Consider the following 16,914-nt stretch of genomic DNA (forward strand, 5'->3'; position numbering starts at 1 on the left):
GGTTCGATTTCCCTACTGGGTGACTGTCTGTGCGGAGTCTGCACGTTCTCCCCGTGTCTGCGTGGGTTTCCTCCGGGTGCTCCGGTTTCCTCCCACAGTCCAAAGACGTGCAGGTAGGTGGATTGGCCATGATAAATTGCCCTTAGTGTCCAAAAAGGTTAGGTGGGGTTATTGAGTTACGGGGATAGAGTGGAAGTGAGGGCTGAAGTGGGTTGGTGCAGACTCGATGGGCCAAATGGCCTCCTTCTGCACTGTGTGTTCTATATTTATTGTCACAAGTAGGCTTACATTAACACTGCAATGAAGTTACTGTGAAAAACCCCTAGTCGCCACACTCCTGCGCCTGTTCGGGTACACAGAGGGAGAATTTAGAATATCCAAATTACCTAAAAGCACGTCTTTTGGAACCTGTGGGAGGGAACCGGAGCACCCGGAGGAAACCCACGCAGACACGGGGAGAACGTGCAGACTCCGCACAGACAGTGACCCAAGCCAGGAATCGACCTGGGACCCTGGCGCTGTGAACCAACAGTACTAACCACTGTGCTACCCCATTAAAGGGGCTGACTTTGAACACTGTTCTATTCTGCCTGGGATTGCTGTTTAAACTCGGTACAGAACGACAAAATGAAAGCCTCAGACTATCAGCCGCTGGGATCCTGAAAGGAAATGAGTTAGGAAGCCTCAACTCATTTCGGAGTTGGGGTGAGTTCACAGCACAGATTCCTTTTCAAACTGTGACACCAAATTGACTGCTTCACTCAGAAGGGCAATAAATGTAATTGGTGTGGGATATAAAAATGTCACCTCGTACTAGCCATGAACGGATGGGCAACAAATGCTGGCTCTGCCAGCTATACTAACTTTCCATGAAATAATTAAATTAAACTTTTCCCAGGTTGGAATTAGGGCCCATTGGAGAAGATTTACTACGTGTACTATCTGTAAGGAAGCAACCATCTGTAGCGCAGGTATCATGCCAAGGCACCTGGGGCAAGATTCTCCACTCCCGCGCCAGTTGGGAGAATCGCCTGGGCCGCCAAAATTTCCCGGGACGCCGGTCCGACGCCCTCTTGCGATTCTCCCAAGCGGCGGGAACGGCCCCGTCGAGTTCCGCGGGCCACAGGCCGGAGAATCGCCGGAGACACCCAAGATGGCGATTCTCCGGCACCCCCGCTATTATCATAGAATTTACAGTGCAGAAGGAGGCCATTCGGCCCATCGAGTCCACACCGGCTCTTGGAAAGAGCACCCTACCCAAGGTCAACACCTCCACCCTATCCCCATAACCCAGTAACCCCACCCAACACTAAGGGCAATTTTGGACACTAAGGGCAATTTATCATGGCCAATCCACCCAACCTGCACATCTTTGGACTGTGGGAGGAAACCGGAGCACCCGGAGGAAACCCACGCACACACGGGGAGGATGTGCAGACTCCGCACAGACAGTGATCCAAGCCGGAATCGAACCTGGGACCCTGGAGCTGTGAAGCAATTGTGCTAACCACCATGCTACCGTGCTGCCCAGACCCGGATGGGCCGAGCGGCCAGGCCAAAACGGCAGGTTCCCCCCGGCGCCGTCCACACCTGGTCACTGCCGTCGGGAAGAGCGCGGGAACGCTGGGGGGGCGGCCTGCGGGGGAGGGGGGATCCTGCACCGGGGGGTAACTCAAATGTGGGATGGCCCGCGATCGGTGCCCACCGATCGTCGGGCCGTCCTCTCTGAATGAGGACCTCCTCCTCCCGTGGCCCTGCAAGATCCGTCCGCCATCTTCTTGCGGGGCAGACTCTGAGAGGACGGCAACCACGCATGCGCGGGTGACGCCAGTTATGCGGCGCCGGCCGCGTCATCTATGCGGCGCCACCTTTACGCGGCGACAAGGCCTGGCGCATGTAGATGACGCGGCCCTGCTCCTAGCCCATTATCGGGCCCTGAATCGGTCGGGATAGGGGCCATTTCGCGCCGTCGTGAACCTCAACGCCGTTCACGACGGCGTGGGCACTTTGATGCAGGAGTGGAGAATCCCGCCCAGAATCTCAATAAACGTATACATAGTGATTGATGGGTGAAAGGCTTTTATGAGCTCTCTCACTTAGATGAGGACAGAGGGCTAGATTGGCTCAAAGTGCTGCTGCCTGTCAAAAGGACTGCAGTGTGAGGTCTCTCGCGAGATTTAACGGCCTTGTCGCGCCACCGAGTTGGGTGCAATGCGGCTGTTTGATCGCGCCCATGGCTAACAACTGAGATGCAGAAATGCAAGACAGTCCTCAGGATCAAGCTGTCTTCACTGGCGCACAAAGGTCAAAATCTAGGATGAAGCAGGATCATGATCATTGAGCACTTGTCAGGGTCTCTCAAAGATTTTGACGATCGAATCACGAGGCACCATGACTTCTACCATGCCATCTCACCAGAACCCAGGCGGCCAACAACCTACGCTCCAGGCAGGGGGGAATGACTAGAGTGGCTCGACCACCTCCAACCCCTCACGACCGACATCCGGAACAGGATAACACCGGAAAAGTGGTTGAAATGTCACACCAACCCAGGCTAGAAGACAAGATTAAGTGTGCTCCATTGAATTTAATTTGCCCAGCCTCCAGATAGAGATTCCCGAAACATGGCATCCAATTCCCAAACTCAGCTGGGAACGTCTCCAATGCCTTACGTCGGAAACTGGACCCAGCAACACTGTATCAGGATGGACGGCAAGCCATGCAGCAGGAACTCACACGTACGGAGGTGGACTCCCATCAGGGACAGTGCCACCTCTATTGCAATAACCCTCCCATGCGCCGTCATTGCCTCCGGTACCTCAAAGCCGAGATTTCCAGCCAGAACTGCATCTTTGTTGGCAGCCATCTGTCGATGCACACCACACCGTCAGGACGGCAACCCGCTCAATCGCAACGGTGCCTCCAAAGGCAGGAGCCCACCCCACTCCTTCCAAGCCGCCACAAACAAACAAGGATTTTAAACATTCTAACTCGCGCCATCGTGCAGAAACACTGCCCAACAATTCTCGGCACATGTATAAATGATGTAAACTGCAACAAGAAAGGAATGTGCTCAAGGATGAAAAGACGGATTAAAAGATGAGCAGAGTCAGCCACTCTTACGCTCACATCACGTGACATCCCCCCATCCAGTTTTGAATGGAAATAAGGTAAAATCATCAGAGTGTTATTTCTTTCATTACCGGACAAGTGCTTGTGATTCTTTTGATACATACCTGTGCTCTTGCCGCCTATTGTAAAGCATAGTCAGGGCACTAAATTTGGAGCGACAATGAATGAAACATTTTGTTCTGCACAGCCAGCACTGGCAGGATAAAGGTCTCCTCCTTCTGCCAGCTTTAAGGGCCGAAAGGGAAATGAATTCGAGCAGGAGCTACAGCCTAATGCACAGCACATGTGGTCGCACAACCGAAATCAATGGGTAATGTGGCACAAATTGTGCCTTGGTTTGGAAAAGGAAATGAAGAACGCTTCGGTATGTGTGTTTATATAAAATGTATTCTACAACAAGTTGAGAATATTAAACATAATCTTGCAAAAAACATTTTCCCGTTTAGATCTGCTACCACAGTGGCAGCGATGCTGACCCAGATGAACGTGATATCCTATTTCAACAACCTTCGGAGGACGTAAACCTTCTGAGCAACTTCTTGTCCAAAGAGTTTCCTGGTTTGGACCTGAAGCCTGCCATTGTCGAATCCTGCATGTATACAGTAAAAACATCATTTTCCTTACCTTCAAGTGACTGGAAAGGTTTTAAAAAACTGCACTGGAAATCTATCTCTTTGATTTTTGAGTTTCCATTTTCTTTGAGTTGTAATAAGAAAGAATAATCCCTCATAAATATTAATGTCTCTTCAGAATCGCTCACTGTAAAAGCAGCTTCTGGTGTTTTAGGCTGTGTTGAAGCTTTCATCAATGGGGCTTGAATTCTAGCTTTGAATAAAATTAGCACGTGAAATGTTAGGACCTTCAAGATCTGCATGTCCGTCCAATATTATTACTCAAGCAAAAATAATATTCTTGTTACCTTTAATGTTGAATCTTCAAAAGAACAATTATATTTATTATCAAAGCATAAATTTGATATAATAGTCTCTAAATATACTAAAGAATTGCGAATTTACATTGTTAAATTCCTCAGTAGCATAACTACCTGTCATTAAAAGGACAATATTATACATGCTAGGCTCTCAATTCCCTTGAATATATTCCCTGCAGCGTTGTAAGTAAATCTCCGATATGTTTCCTATGATTTAGCAGAAATATTCTTCTCATTCAGATTATCTTATTGGTTTCTATCAGCCTTTAGTCAATATACCTTTGGCATTACTACAGCTGATTGTCCTTATCCTCATTTTGTTGAAAATATTTTGTATATTGTAATGAGTAACAGACGGGAGGAGATAAGCAAAGGGTGAGAATCTAACCTTGGGTTTCAAAAGATATTTAGAATCAACTTGGGGCTTCATTTTCAGACATCGCTTCATCCATTTGATTAAATAAACCCATAATTTATCTCTAATTGTCCATGATGCTATATGGTAGTCATCACTAATCTGGCAAAATTGAGTGACATTTCCTCAAGCTGATTCAATGCCCCATTTCACTTTTACCAGTACCACATCAACTGTGCTATAAAACACTGAAATACTGATTCTACCTCAGCAAAATAAAAATCATTGGATAGACCCCATGTGAATAATAATGTCATCCAGTGGTACTATGTTACTGACTTAATTTATGGTTAAGTTGGGGTGAGGGATTGCAATCCGAATGGATTCCTGTGTTTCGAGGGAAATGTTTTGCTTCACGAGGTTATCATTTTGTGCCAAATAAACGAACGGTAATGAAAGTTTAGTCAGAGAAAAGACTGAAGAAATCAACCTTGGCACAACTGTGTTAAGGGTCTACTATTCATGGTTACCAACGTGCTTGATTAGAATAGAGAACATAGAACATACAGTGCAAAAGGAGGCCATTCGGCCCATCGAGTCTGCACCGGCCCACTTAAGCCCTCACCTCCACCCTATCCCCGTAACCCAATAACCCCTCCCAACCTTTTTGGTCACTAATGGCAATTTATCATGGCCAATCCACCTAACCTGCACGCCTTTGGACTGTGGGAGGAAACCGGAGCACCTGGAGGAAACCCACGCAGACACGGGGAGAACGTGCAGACTCTGCACAGACAATGACCCAGCGGGGAATCGAACCAGGGACCCTGGTGCTGTGAAGCCACTTGTGCTACCGTGCTGCCCTTGTTAGTGTGAGCTCATTCAGTTTGGAAACTCCAGTTGCTGACTGTAGTGCAACAATTACTCACTCAAATCGAGAAGAGATTAAATCAATCGAGGCTTTATTAAGCAAGACTTGTTCCCCAGCAGCTCAGTTACAGAATGCGGCTGCTGGGAGAACTTGAGCTCTTATACTCCGCATTCTGGGCGGAGCCAGCAGGCGGCAGATCCAACCAGGACCCAGGACCTGTCAGCCAATAGCCTCTCGGCTTCACAGGTACCGTACTACCCCTAATACATACCACCACATTCACCCCTTGTTAAAAAAGAACCCGGCGGGGTGGTGGTTCGCATGGTGGGAGTGGTTTACAAGGCCGGTCCTGGAACTACTTTCGTACAGTGGCTATGCATTTAGCCCAACAGTTAACTATATACAGGTTGTCAGAATTATTTACAAGTTTTTTTTTGTGTCACGCGGATTCCACGAGTCGAGCGGGTGCCCTGGTCGTCCTTGTCGATCGCCTCAGCCCCGGTGGTGATGCAGGTGCTGGCTCGGGCACTGTCGTCTCTGGGAGCGTTGCGCTGTTCGTCCCTGTTTCTTTACTCCTGGGCGGGCACGGGAGGAGGACCGATCCACCCGGGAAGGGAGCGGTCGTGGGGTGCGCCGGTACCGGGCAGGGAGGGGGTGACTGGTGTTGGGGGTGTGTGTGGGTTGCCGGCTGGCGCCAGGTCCCGCAGGGAGACCGTGTCCTGTCAGCCGTCGGGGTACGCCACGTAGGTGTACTGAGGGTTTGCGTGGAGAAGGTGAACCCTCTCGACCAACGGGTCCGATTTGTGCGCCCGCACATGTTTTCGGAGCAGGATGGGTCCCGGGGCTGCCAGCCAGGTCGGCAGCGACGTTCCGGAGGAGGACTTCCTAGGGAAGACAAGGAGGCGCTCGTGAGGCGTTTGGTTAGTGGTGGTACACAGCAGCGACCGGATGGAGTGGAGGGCATCCGGGAGGACTTCCTGCCACCGGTAAACTGGGAGATTTCTGGACCGTAGGGCCAGTAGGACGGTCTTCCACACCGTACCGTTCTCCCTCTCTACCTGACCGTTCCCCCGGGGATTGTAGCTGGTCGTCCTGCTCGAGGCAATGCCCTTGCTGAGCAGGAACTGACGCAGCTCGTCGCTCATGAAGGAGGACCCCCTGTCGCTATGGATGTACCCGGGGAAACCGAACAGGGTAAAGATGGTGCCGAGGGCTTTAATGACTGTGGCCGCTGTCATGTCGGGGCAGGGGATGGCGAAGGGGAAACGGGAGTACTCGTCCACCACGTTTAGTAAGTATTCATTGCGGTCGGTGGAGGGGAGGGTGCCTTTGAAATCCAAACTGAGGCGTTCAAAGGGACGGGAAGCCTTTATCAGGTGCGCTCAATCTGGCCTGAAAAAGTGCGGTTTGCACTCTGCGCAGATCTGGCAGTTCCTGGTGGCTGTACGACCTCCTCAACAGAGTAGGGGAGGTTGCGGGACTTCACAAAATGGTAGAATCGAGTGACCCCCGGGTGGCAGAGGTCCTCGTGGAGGGCTTGGAGGCGGTCTACTTGTGCGTTGGCACATGTGCCGCGGGATAGGGCATCGGACGGCTCGTTCAGCTTTCTGGGACGATACAAGATCTCATAGTTATAGGTGGAGAGCTCAATCCTCCACCTCAAGATCTTGTCATTCTTAATTTTGCCCTGCTGTGCATTATCGAACATAAAGGCTACCGACCGTTGGTCAGTGAGGAGAGTGAATCTCCTGCCGGCCAGGTAATGCCTCCAATGTCGCACAGCTTCCACTATGGCTTGGGCTTCCTTTTCCACTGAGGAGTGACGGATTTCTGAGGCGTGGAGGGTCCGGGAGAAAAAGGCCACGGGTCTGCCCGCTTGGTTGAGGGTGGCCGCCAGAGCTGCATCGGATGCGTCGCTCTCGACCTGGAAGGGGAGGGACTCGTCGATTGCATGCATCGTGGCCTTTGCGATATCCGCTTTGATGCGACTGAAGGCCTGGCGGGCCTCTGTCAACAGGGGGAAGGTAGTGGACTGGATTAACGGGCGGGCCTTGTCTGTGTACTGGGGAACCCACTGGGCGTAATACGAAAAGAAGCCCAGGCAGCGTTTCAGGGCTTTGGAGCAGTGGGGGAGGGGAAATTCCATAAGGGGGCGCATGCGTTCGGGGTCGGGGCCTATCACTCCATTGCGCACTACGTATCCCAGGATGGCCAGACGGTTGGTGCTAAAAACGCATTTTTCCTCGTTATAGGTGAGGTTCAGGGCGTTAGCGGTCTGGAGGAATTTGCGGAGGTTGGCGTCGTGGTCCTGCTGGTCATGGCCGCAGATGGTTACATTGTCGAGGTATGGGAATGTGGCCTGCAACCCGTGCTGGTCAACCATTCGGTCCATCTCCCGTTGGAAGACCAAGACTCCGTTCGTGACACCGAATGGGACCCTTAAAAAGTGGTAGAGCCGCCCGTCTGCCTCGAAGGCCGTGTACTTGCGGTCACCTGGGCGGATGGGGAACTGGTGGTACGCGGACCTGAGGTCCACTGTGGAAAAGACCTTGTACTGTGCAATCCGATTGACCATGTCGGATAAGCGGGGGAGAGGGTACGCATCGAGCTGCGTGTACCTATTGATGGTCTGACTATCGTCTACGACCATCCTCTGCTTCTCCCCGGTCTTCACAACTACCACCTGGGCTCTCCAGGGACTATTCCTGGCCTGGATTATGCCTTCCTTCAGCAGCCGCTGGACTTCAGACCGAATAAACGTCCGATCCTGGGCGCTGTATCGTCTGCTCCTAGTGGCGACGAGTTTGCAATCCGGGGTGAGGTTTGCAAACAAGGAAGGCGGTTCAACCTTGAGGCTCGCGAGGCTGCAGATAGTCAGTGGGGGTATTGGGCCGCCGAATTGGAACGTTAGGCTCTGGAGGTTACACTGGAAATCTAACCCCAATAGAGTGGGAGCGCAGAGTTGGGGATGGACAGAAAGCCTATAATTCTTAAACTCCCTCTCATGCATCGTTAGGTTCGCGATGCAGAACCCTTTGATCTCTACGGAATGGGATCCCGCTGCCAGGAAAATCTTTTGGGTGCTCGGACGAATAGAAAGAAAATAGCGTCTTACCGTATCCAGGTGGATAAAACTTTCCGTGCTCCCAGAGTCAATTAGGCATGGCATCTCGTACCCGTTGACCAGCACCGTTGTCGTTGCCGTTTGGAGCGTCCGGGGCCACGATTAGTCCAGGGTCACCGAAGCCCATCTTGGTTGCTGCACCGTGGCGCTTTCTTCTGACCCCGTGGAGCCATCTACGCTGGGGTCCTTGGCTACCAGCCAAGATGGCAGCGTCCATGGATCGCACGCGGTCGGGTGTGGACAAAATGGGCGCCCCCATAGATCGCACGTGGCCGGGGGGGTCACAAGATGGCAGCGCCAATTCTTCCCCGGAGATTGCAGCGACCCCCCGGGACTGGCATACCGCTGCGTAATGCCCCTTTTTGCCGCAGCTTTTACAAATAGCTGAGCGGGCCGGGCAGCGCTGCCGGGGGTGTTTCGCCTGCCCGCACAAATAGCAGCGGGCCCACCGGGATGATCTGGTGCTCTAGGCTTGCGGGGGGTGGGGGGTGCCGGGGAGTCTGTCGCAATGGGGGTCCACGGAGCCCAAGGGGCTGCCGCGCGGTCGAGGCCGTAGGCGCGGGCATTGTGTGAGGCCACGTCGAGGGAGGCCGCAAGGGCCCGTGCCTCTGTGAGTCCTAACGAGTCTCTCTCTAACAGTCTTTGGCGAATTTGAGAAGAAGTCATACCTTCTACAAAAGCATCCCTGATTAGGAGCTCCTTGTGCCCATTTGCGCTCACCGACGGGCAATTGCAGTTCCTCTCCAAAAGCGCGCTGTAGAACTCGTCGAGCGATTCTCCGGGGATTTGCCGCCTCGTCGCGGGTTGGTGGCGTGCGTAGACCTGGTTTATGGGCCGAATGTAGACTCCTTTCAGCATGGCGAGCGCCGTCGGGAAATCCTCCGCGTCTTCGATGAGCGTGTAGATCTCCGGACTCACCCTGGAATGCAGGACCTGCATTTTCTGATCTTCCGTGGTCCGGCCGGGGGCCGTTCGAAGGTAACCTTCGAAGCACGCTAGCCAGTGTTTAAACACGGCCGCCGAGTTTGCTGCATGGGGGCTGATTCGCAGACACTCCGGGGCGATCCGGAGCTCCATAATCTTTTAAGCTTGCTTAATAAATTGTAGCGCAACAATTACTCACTCAAGTCGAGAAGTGATGAAGTCAATCGAGGCTTTATTAAGCAAGACTTGTTCCCCAGCAGCTCAGTTACAGAATGCGGCTGCTGGGAGAACTCAAGCTCTTATACTCCGCTTTCTGGGTGGAGCCAGCAGGCGGCAGATCCAACCAGGACCCGGGACCTGTCAGCCAATAGCCTCTCGGCTTCACAGGCACCGTACTACCCCTAATACATACCACCACACTGACAATTAATAAAATTCTTTTTATTCTGTACCTCTGGTCCACCCCTGTATGCAAGACTGACCTGCACCTAGAAATGAATTTAGGCACGTCATGAAATCCTCAAACAATAGAACTGTAAACAACGTAAAACATTTGAAAAGGTCACTTTGCAATTTATGGTTTATCTGGAGGCTGGAAAAATGTGCACTTTGAAATGTATGCAACCTGTTGGGGTCTAGTGGAGGAGGAGGCATAGGAATTTCAACATCCTGTTCTCCGATCAGAATGCCTGTCTCACCATCCCTGGAAAGCACGTTTTCAGTGGCAGTGACTGCCTCTTCCAGTCCCTGGTCGTAATAGCACGGCACGGTGACACACTGGCTGCCTCTCAGGGGCCCGGGTTCAACACCGGCCTTGGGTGACTGTGGAGGATGCACGCTTTCCCTGTGCCTGTGTGGGTTTCCTCCGGGTGCTCTGGTTTCCTCCCACAGTCCAGAGATGTGCAGATTAGATGGACTAGCCATGCTAAATTGTCTCTTATTGTCCAGGGATGTGCAGGTTAGGTGGGATTATGGGGATAGGGTGGGGGAGTGGGCCTTGATAAGGTGCTCCTTCAGTGGGTCGGTGCAGATTTGATGGGCCGAATGGCCTCCTTCTGCACTGTAGGGATTCTGTAACCTCCTGCTGCCGAAAATCCCACTCCTGTTGGGCTGCTGGAATTTGTTACCATGTTCGGTGGAATGATTGGCAACAAATTGGGGGGGCAAATTCTCCCAAGTCTCATGCTGGAGGGGGACTAGATGGTTTTCCATTCCCCTGGGTCCTCAACTGCATTGACCCTGTTCAAATTGGCTCCTTTATCAGTAAGCGTGGGTTGGGCCTACTGGAGAAATGGCAGCAAAAGCGTTACTTTTCATACTCTGATCCTCACTTCCTTATTTAATAGGTTACCCCGGATCAGGATTTCATTCTGGATCGTCATCCAGAGCACAGCAATATCATCATCGGAGCTGGATTCTCAGGTCGGTACAGGTACACTCATGAACTGGGTACATTTCTTCCAAAAAATACATTCTCTTTAGGAAGACTTTTGTACTGCGAAATGGAAAGAATCAGTGGCATCAACACCTAGGTTGCCAATGTCGACCGAGAAAGAATGACTTCCCCCACGCGGCCTGTTTTCCAGCAGTGGAGGTGGCGCATCATTGGCGGGATCTTCGAGTCCTACTGATGCCTCCGGTGTTCTGAGAAGCTCGCCTGTCCCGCTGCCGGGGTACCTGCTACGGCAGGTTGGGGGGTAGGGGAAGGAGCCTTCAGCAGAAGATCCCCCCAAAATGCCACTCTTTCCTTTTAATTTTTCATAAAAATAAACTTTTAGTGGGTACATTATCTGGTTCCAGTGCACAATTATTAAAAGGTTAATTTTTGCAGATACTTTCAAGACTTTTCATTAAAAAAAAATGTCCAATTAATGGGCCATTTAATTTGGCCAATCCACCGACCTGCACATCTTTGGATTGTGGGGGGTGAGACCCACACAGACACGGTGAGAATGTGCAAACTCCACGCGGACAGTGACCCGGGATCGAACCCGGATCCTCGGCGCCGTGAGGCAGCAGTGCTAACCACTGAGGTCTTTTCATTTAAAGACAAGTTCAGAGCTCTGTGTAAGGATAATCTAATTGGAGGGGGCAGGAATAAAACGGATGAAATGGCTGCACTCAGGAGCAGAAATATTGCTAAACTTCATGGTTGTTAAGAAGAGTTTTGAAACGGCTCGTTGCTCTGGGGAAGGCCGTATAAAACTGTGGTGGTGGAACTGAAGAGAAGGTGGCCAAAGTTTACACTTCAGCGACCATGGCTTATCCATTCTGGGTCGTGGTGTCCTGCAAAATCGAAATGAAGGCAAAATGCGATGCCCCAAAGTAAATTTGCTGATCACACAGAAGCTCTGATATGAAATATGTGGTGGCATTTTGAGTTCCAATTGCTTTTGAGGCCAGACACTCCAGGGGGGACACAAACAGCAGTCAAAACCCTTATTAGTGACCTTTTTCCTGGTGAATCTGGTGAAAAGGCACGGAATAAAAAATTGGCCAGGCAAAGCTCAGGCTTTCCTGAAATACCATAATAATAATAATAATCTTTATTGTCTCAAGTAGGCTTACATTAACACTGCAATGAAGTTACTGTGAAAAGCCCCTAGTCGCCACATTCCGGCACCTGTTCGGGTATATGGAGGGAGAATTCAGAATGTCTAATTCACCTAATTCGGGACTTGTGAGAGGAGCACCCGGAGGAAACCCACGCAGACATGGGGAGAACGTGCAGACAGTGACCCAAGCCGGGAATCGAACCTGGGACCCTGGCGCTGTGAAGCAACAGTGCTAACCACTGTGCTACCGTGCCGCCACGGGAAACACTCCCCAGTCATATGTAGGAATCATTGCGACAGGTCAGCCTGATTTCATGCACTTCCAACGTTCCGTTTGGAAGCCATGTGCTTATGTGTTAAATATATACTTCAGAGTGGTGATTATTTATTGAAGATAAGTAGGATTTCACCAGACTTCGGTTCAGTTTTGTCTCCTTCCTTCCTCAATGTTACACAAATAGCCTCCTTTATCAGCAAGCCAGCTTGATGTAATTGATCGCAGGCATGTAATTTATTGGTTGTTTCTGTAGCTCAGTTCTAATTTAGTAACATCCATGTTGTTGTGATAGGCCAAATACTGAATAAAGCCTCGAGCTACAAATCCAATCTGCAGCCAATTTATAATTTAAATAAAAGTAAAAGCATTGTGAATGTAAAATCTACTTTAGATTGAAGATTTCCCTTCCAGGCTATTTCCTTATGCCAATCAGGACTCCCCCAGTTAAGTCCGTTGCAACTATTATATATAACAACATATTTGTTTCCTGTGCTGACCAGCAAACTTGTCTAATGGATTTATAAATTACACTGCATTGAGAAATAACAAATGACCATTAAAGAAATTGCAACCATTGCTTTGACAATTTTATAGGCATTTAAAGGAGCTGCTATAAATTGCATTCCAATGGAACACTACCAGTATAATTTGGAACAATATGATCTGCACATATATGGCCGATTAAAACTGTTCACGTTTTCAGTTGATTTTCAAACATCAGTGCAGATATTTATCTTGACTCTAAGCTTACAATACTTAAGTATCCTGTCACCAGATCTTACTGCCTGATGCTTAGGGATGGGGGCTTCACATTTAAACTTGCATTATTTAAGAAATTTCAAGAAAGAAAAAAAATCGTACCCTGCTCAGATGTTATAACTTCATTAGCTTCCAGAAATGATACATAAGTGGGTGGCACAGTGGTTAGCACTGTTGCCTCACAGCGTCAGGGACCCGGGTTCGATACCAACCTTGATTGACCGTCTGTGTGGTGTTCGTCCGTGCCTGTGTGGGTTTCCTCCGGATGCTCCGGTTTCCTCCCACAGTCCAAAGATGTGCAGGTTTGGTGGATTGACCATGATAAATTGCCCCTTAGTGTCCAGTGATATGCCATAAGGGGGTTGTGTGTGTCTGGGCCCAGGTGCTGTGCTCTTTCGGAGGGTCGGCGCAGAATCGATGGGACGAAAGGCCTCCTTCTGCAACGTAGGCATTCTAAGAGAAAGCATTTAACTGAATTTTCAACCTTTCAACGGAGAAGGAAATCCATTCTTCAGAACCATTCATTGTCGGCAGGAAATAAATTAACCCACTTCTGGCATTTACAAGTTTGTTAAAGTAGACTGAACATTTTCTTAGATTAGTTCAGATTTGGTAGATTAGATTAGATTTAGATTTTCGTCACGTGTACCGAGGTACAGTGAAAAATGTTATTCTGCATAAAGTCCAGGCAGATCAATCCATTCATGGAAAACATAGGACACATGATAAATACACAATGTAAATACATAGACATCGAGTGAGCGGACGGACTGTGGTGCTACAGTACAAAAGATATGTGAAGAGATCAGTTCAGTCCATAAGAGGGTGGAGTCCGGTAACAGCGGGGAAGAAGTTGTTTTTGAATCAGTTAAGAGTCTGTTCTCAGACTTTTGTATCTCCTGCCCAATGGAAGAGGTTGGAAGAGAGAATAACCTGGGTGGGAGGGGTCTTTGATTAAGCTGCCCGCTTTTCCAAGTCAGAGGGAGGTGTAGACAGAGTCAATGGATGGGAGGTGGGTTCAGGCAATGGACTGGGCTGTGTTCGCAACTCTCTGTAGTTTCTTACGGTCTTGGGCTGAGCAGTTGCCATGCCAAGCTGTGATGCAGCATGATAGGGGGCGGAATTCTCCATCGGCCGACACCAAAATTGGGAAACGTGATTGGGAGGAGAATCGGTTCTGTCGGGAGAAATCGCAGCAGGCGCCGATTTGACGTGAAACCACAATTCACGTTGCCTTGACTGTGACGCCAATGCATTCCGGAACGCACGTTCAGTAAATACCGTTTGCATATCATTAGCGGGCCTGACCCAGTATTCTCCGGGGCCTCCGCCATTCTCCACCTCTGAAAGGCTGAATTCCCGACGGCTCAGTTCACTTGTGCTTTTAAAAATCGTGCAACCGGTGAGAGGGAGAAAGGAGGAGAGGCGTGACTGTGGGCTGCCGTGCCGGTCACTGGCTGTGCTGGCTGGGGTGGGGGAAGGCCCTGCCAGGACCAGAGAGGCAGGGGGAGGGTGACGGGGAACGGGCCGAGTGGCTGGAGTGACCCATGGGATTGGGGCCAGCCACTGCTTGCAAGGCAGCCATCTTGGTGCGCACCCCACTGACCACCCACCCTGGCCCCTGGTTTTGCAGAGTGACACCGGCCGTACGGGTGCCCCCACCCCCGCACCCCACCCTCCACCATACACTCCACCACACAACTGGCCGCTGCACTCTGGCAGAGCATCAATTGGCCCACCCAGGGCAATGCCCACTGTAGCCCCCACAGTGGCAGGGGCCACGGAGTGTACCATTGCCAAGGGTAGCACCAGCCAACGGTACCCCTGGCATCAGGGAGCGGCGCCAGGGCCAGAGGCAGCATGGTGGCACCATGGCTAGCACTGCTATCTCAAAGCTCAAGAGGCCCAGGTTCAATTCCCACCTTGGGTGACTGTGTGTGTGTGTGGAGTTTGCAATTTCTCCCAGTGTCAGCGTGGGTTTCCTCCGGGTGCTCCGGTTTCCTCTCAGAGATGTGCAGATTAGGTGGATTGGCCATGCTAAATTGCCCCTTAGAGTCCAAAAGGTTAAGTGGGGTCACTGGGTTATGGGGATAGGGCGGAGGCATGGGCTTAAGTAGGGTGCTCTTTCTAAGGGCCAGTGCAGACTCGATGGGCTGAATGGCCTTCTTCTGCACTGTAAATTCTATGATTCTAGAGGTGCGGTGATTAGGTGGAGCATGAGGGGGCAGAGCCCGCAGTGCCAACCGGGGCCACCGTGTAGCCGTTGGATCTGGTTGGGCACGGGGTTATGCATCCTGCTAACATATCGGCCTTTCAGCCTGCAGACAATGTATATTGGAATTCAGCCAGCAATGGTGGCCTTCCTCCTGGTCGCCGCAGCCCTGGGGGATGCCCTGCGGCTGTATGTGCTGGAGCTGCTCGAAGAGGAGGAAGCTGCAGCAGCAGCAGTGCGTGCAGCATCGGAGCCTGCCCCAGGGGAACGGGAACCAGCAACCCAGGATGCAGAGCCAGCTGCCCAACAGGCTGAGGAGGAGGAGCTGCAAAGGAAGCACCGCATGAGGTCTCGTGTGTACCGGCACTGTCTGACATTCAAGGACCTGCCGGACCGGGCATGCCGTCGGAGACTCCGACTGAGCAGGGAGACACAGTGTGACATATCTGCCAGATCATGGCGCACCTGGCACCGCGGGGGAATGGGGGAGGACACCAATTTCTGGTGACCATCAAGATGACAGTCACCCTGATCGTTTATGCCATGGGGTCTTTCCAGGCGCCGAGTGGGAACCTGTCTGGGATCTCCTAGACCTCAACACACAGGCACATCCGCACCGTCACGGAGGCGCTATATGCCCAGTCAGCACAATACATCTGACACCTCCCCTGCGGGAGTCACCGCCATGGGCCCCATCACCACCTCCCACTTGGGGTGCCCGAAGGCTCTCGGGCTACTCCGTGGGATGCGGCTGTGTGCGGAGCCAACCCCTGAGGCTCCCCCGACATCTGGCTGCAAGTTCTGGAGGCCTGCACTGGTCTTGACCAGGGTCTGCATGCTGGTGGCCATGATGAACAGGGAGTGGTCCATCGCTGTCTGGGGCTGTGCCACGTCACCCATTGACTGTGCCACCACCTTCTGGGTCTGTGTCACATTAGCCAGTGACTGCGCCATCTCCCTCTGGGTCTGGGCCACCTCCCTCTGGGTCCGCGCCATGTCAGCCAGCCCCTGGGCAGTGCTGCCGCCGTTCTCAGGCATGGCAGGCGTGAGTGCGCTGCTGGGGAAACGGAGGATCCCACCAACAAAGAATCCAGAATACATAGACAGAACAAGCGATTGTTAGCCACATTCTTGATAATGGGGAGCTGGTGATAAATATTAGGAGACAGCGTGTATGCGCCTTCGCTGTGACCGGAAAATTCCGCCCAGAGTCTTTTGTTTAAATGTTCTACCCGTCCAAACGTTAAAACGTATTACAGAAACGTAGCTGTGAGCCTGTGTCTGGCAGCCACAGTGTGATTGGTAATGAGAATAGAATGGGGTCATGCCAGCTGCAAATTGCACTGTCTACAAAATAGTCTTAAGAGCTGTACCACAATGTAAGTGCAGCCCAGTAATCAAATTTGAGACCTCTGCTGGTGCTCAAACCTCACTCTTACAGTCTATCATTCACTGTCTGCCAAATATTATTCGACAGAAAACTAATTACGGGCCAATTTTATATAATTTTCCAGTACCATGAAGTACATCTTTATTGCAAGTTGTTAAGGTTGGGCACGTTAACAAGTTTTGCATGCATTTGATGCTGGTGTTGTATCTGAGAGCAAAGAATATCGTTGAGTTCTGGAGCAGTTGCTGAACCTGAATTAGAGATCTTGAAGTATTGCCAATTATGTTTAATTTCAGGCCAATCCACACAGGACGATTGTAATCCTATTCGCCTGGTGTAAACCAAGTAGACATTCCGTTAAAACGGGGCACAGTGCATGCCAGC

The 16,914-nt window shown here is 51.1% G+C and overlaps 1 protein-coding gene across 1 annotated transcript in view; it reads left to right on the plus strand.

Annotated features, from left to right (window-relative positions):
• pipox (pipecolic acid oxidase) overlaps window positions 1-16,914 on the plus strand; it is a 100,133-nt gene that overhangs the window by 76,405 nt on the left and 6,814 nt on the right. Inside the window, 2 exon segments of the mRNA XM_072469585.1 lie at window positions 3,579-3,734; window positions 10,684-10,759. Coding sequence (XP_072325686.1) covers window positions 3,579-3,734; window positions 10,684-10,759 — 232 coding nt within the window.

The sequence above is a fragment of the Scyliorhinus torazame genome, chromosome 12 (assembly GCF_047496885.1).
Source record: "Scyliorhinus torazame isolate Kashiwa2021f chromosome 12, sScyTor2.1, whole genome shotgun sequence".
In the NCBI taxonomy this organism is placed as follows: domain Eukaryota; kingdom Metazoa; phylum Chordata; class Chondrichthyes; order Carcharhiniformes; family Scyliorhinidae; genus Scyliorhinus; species Scyliorhinus torazame.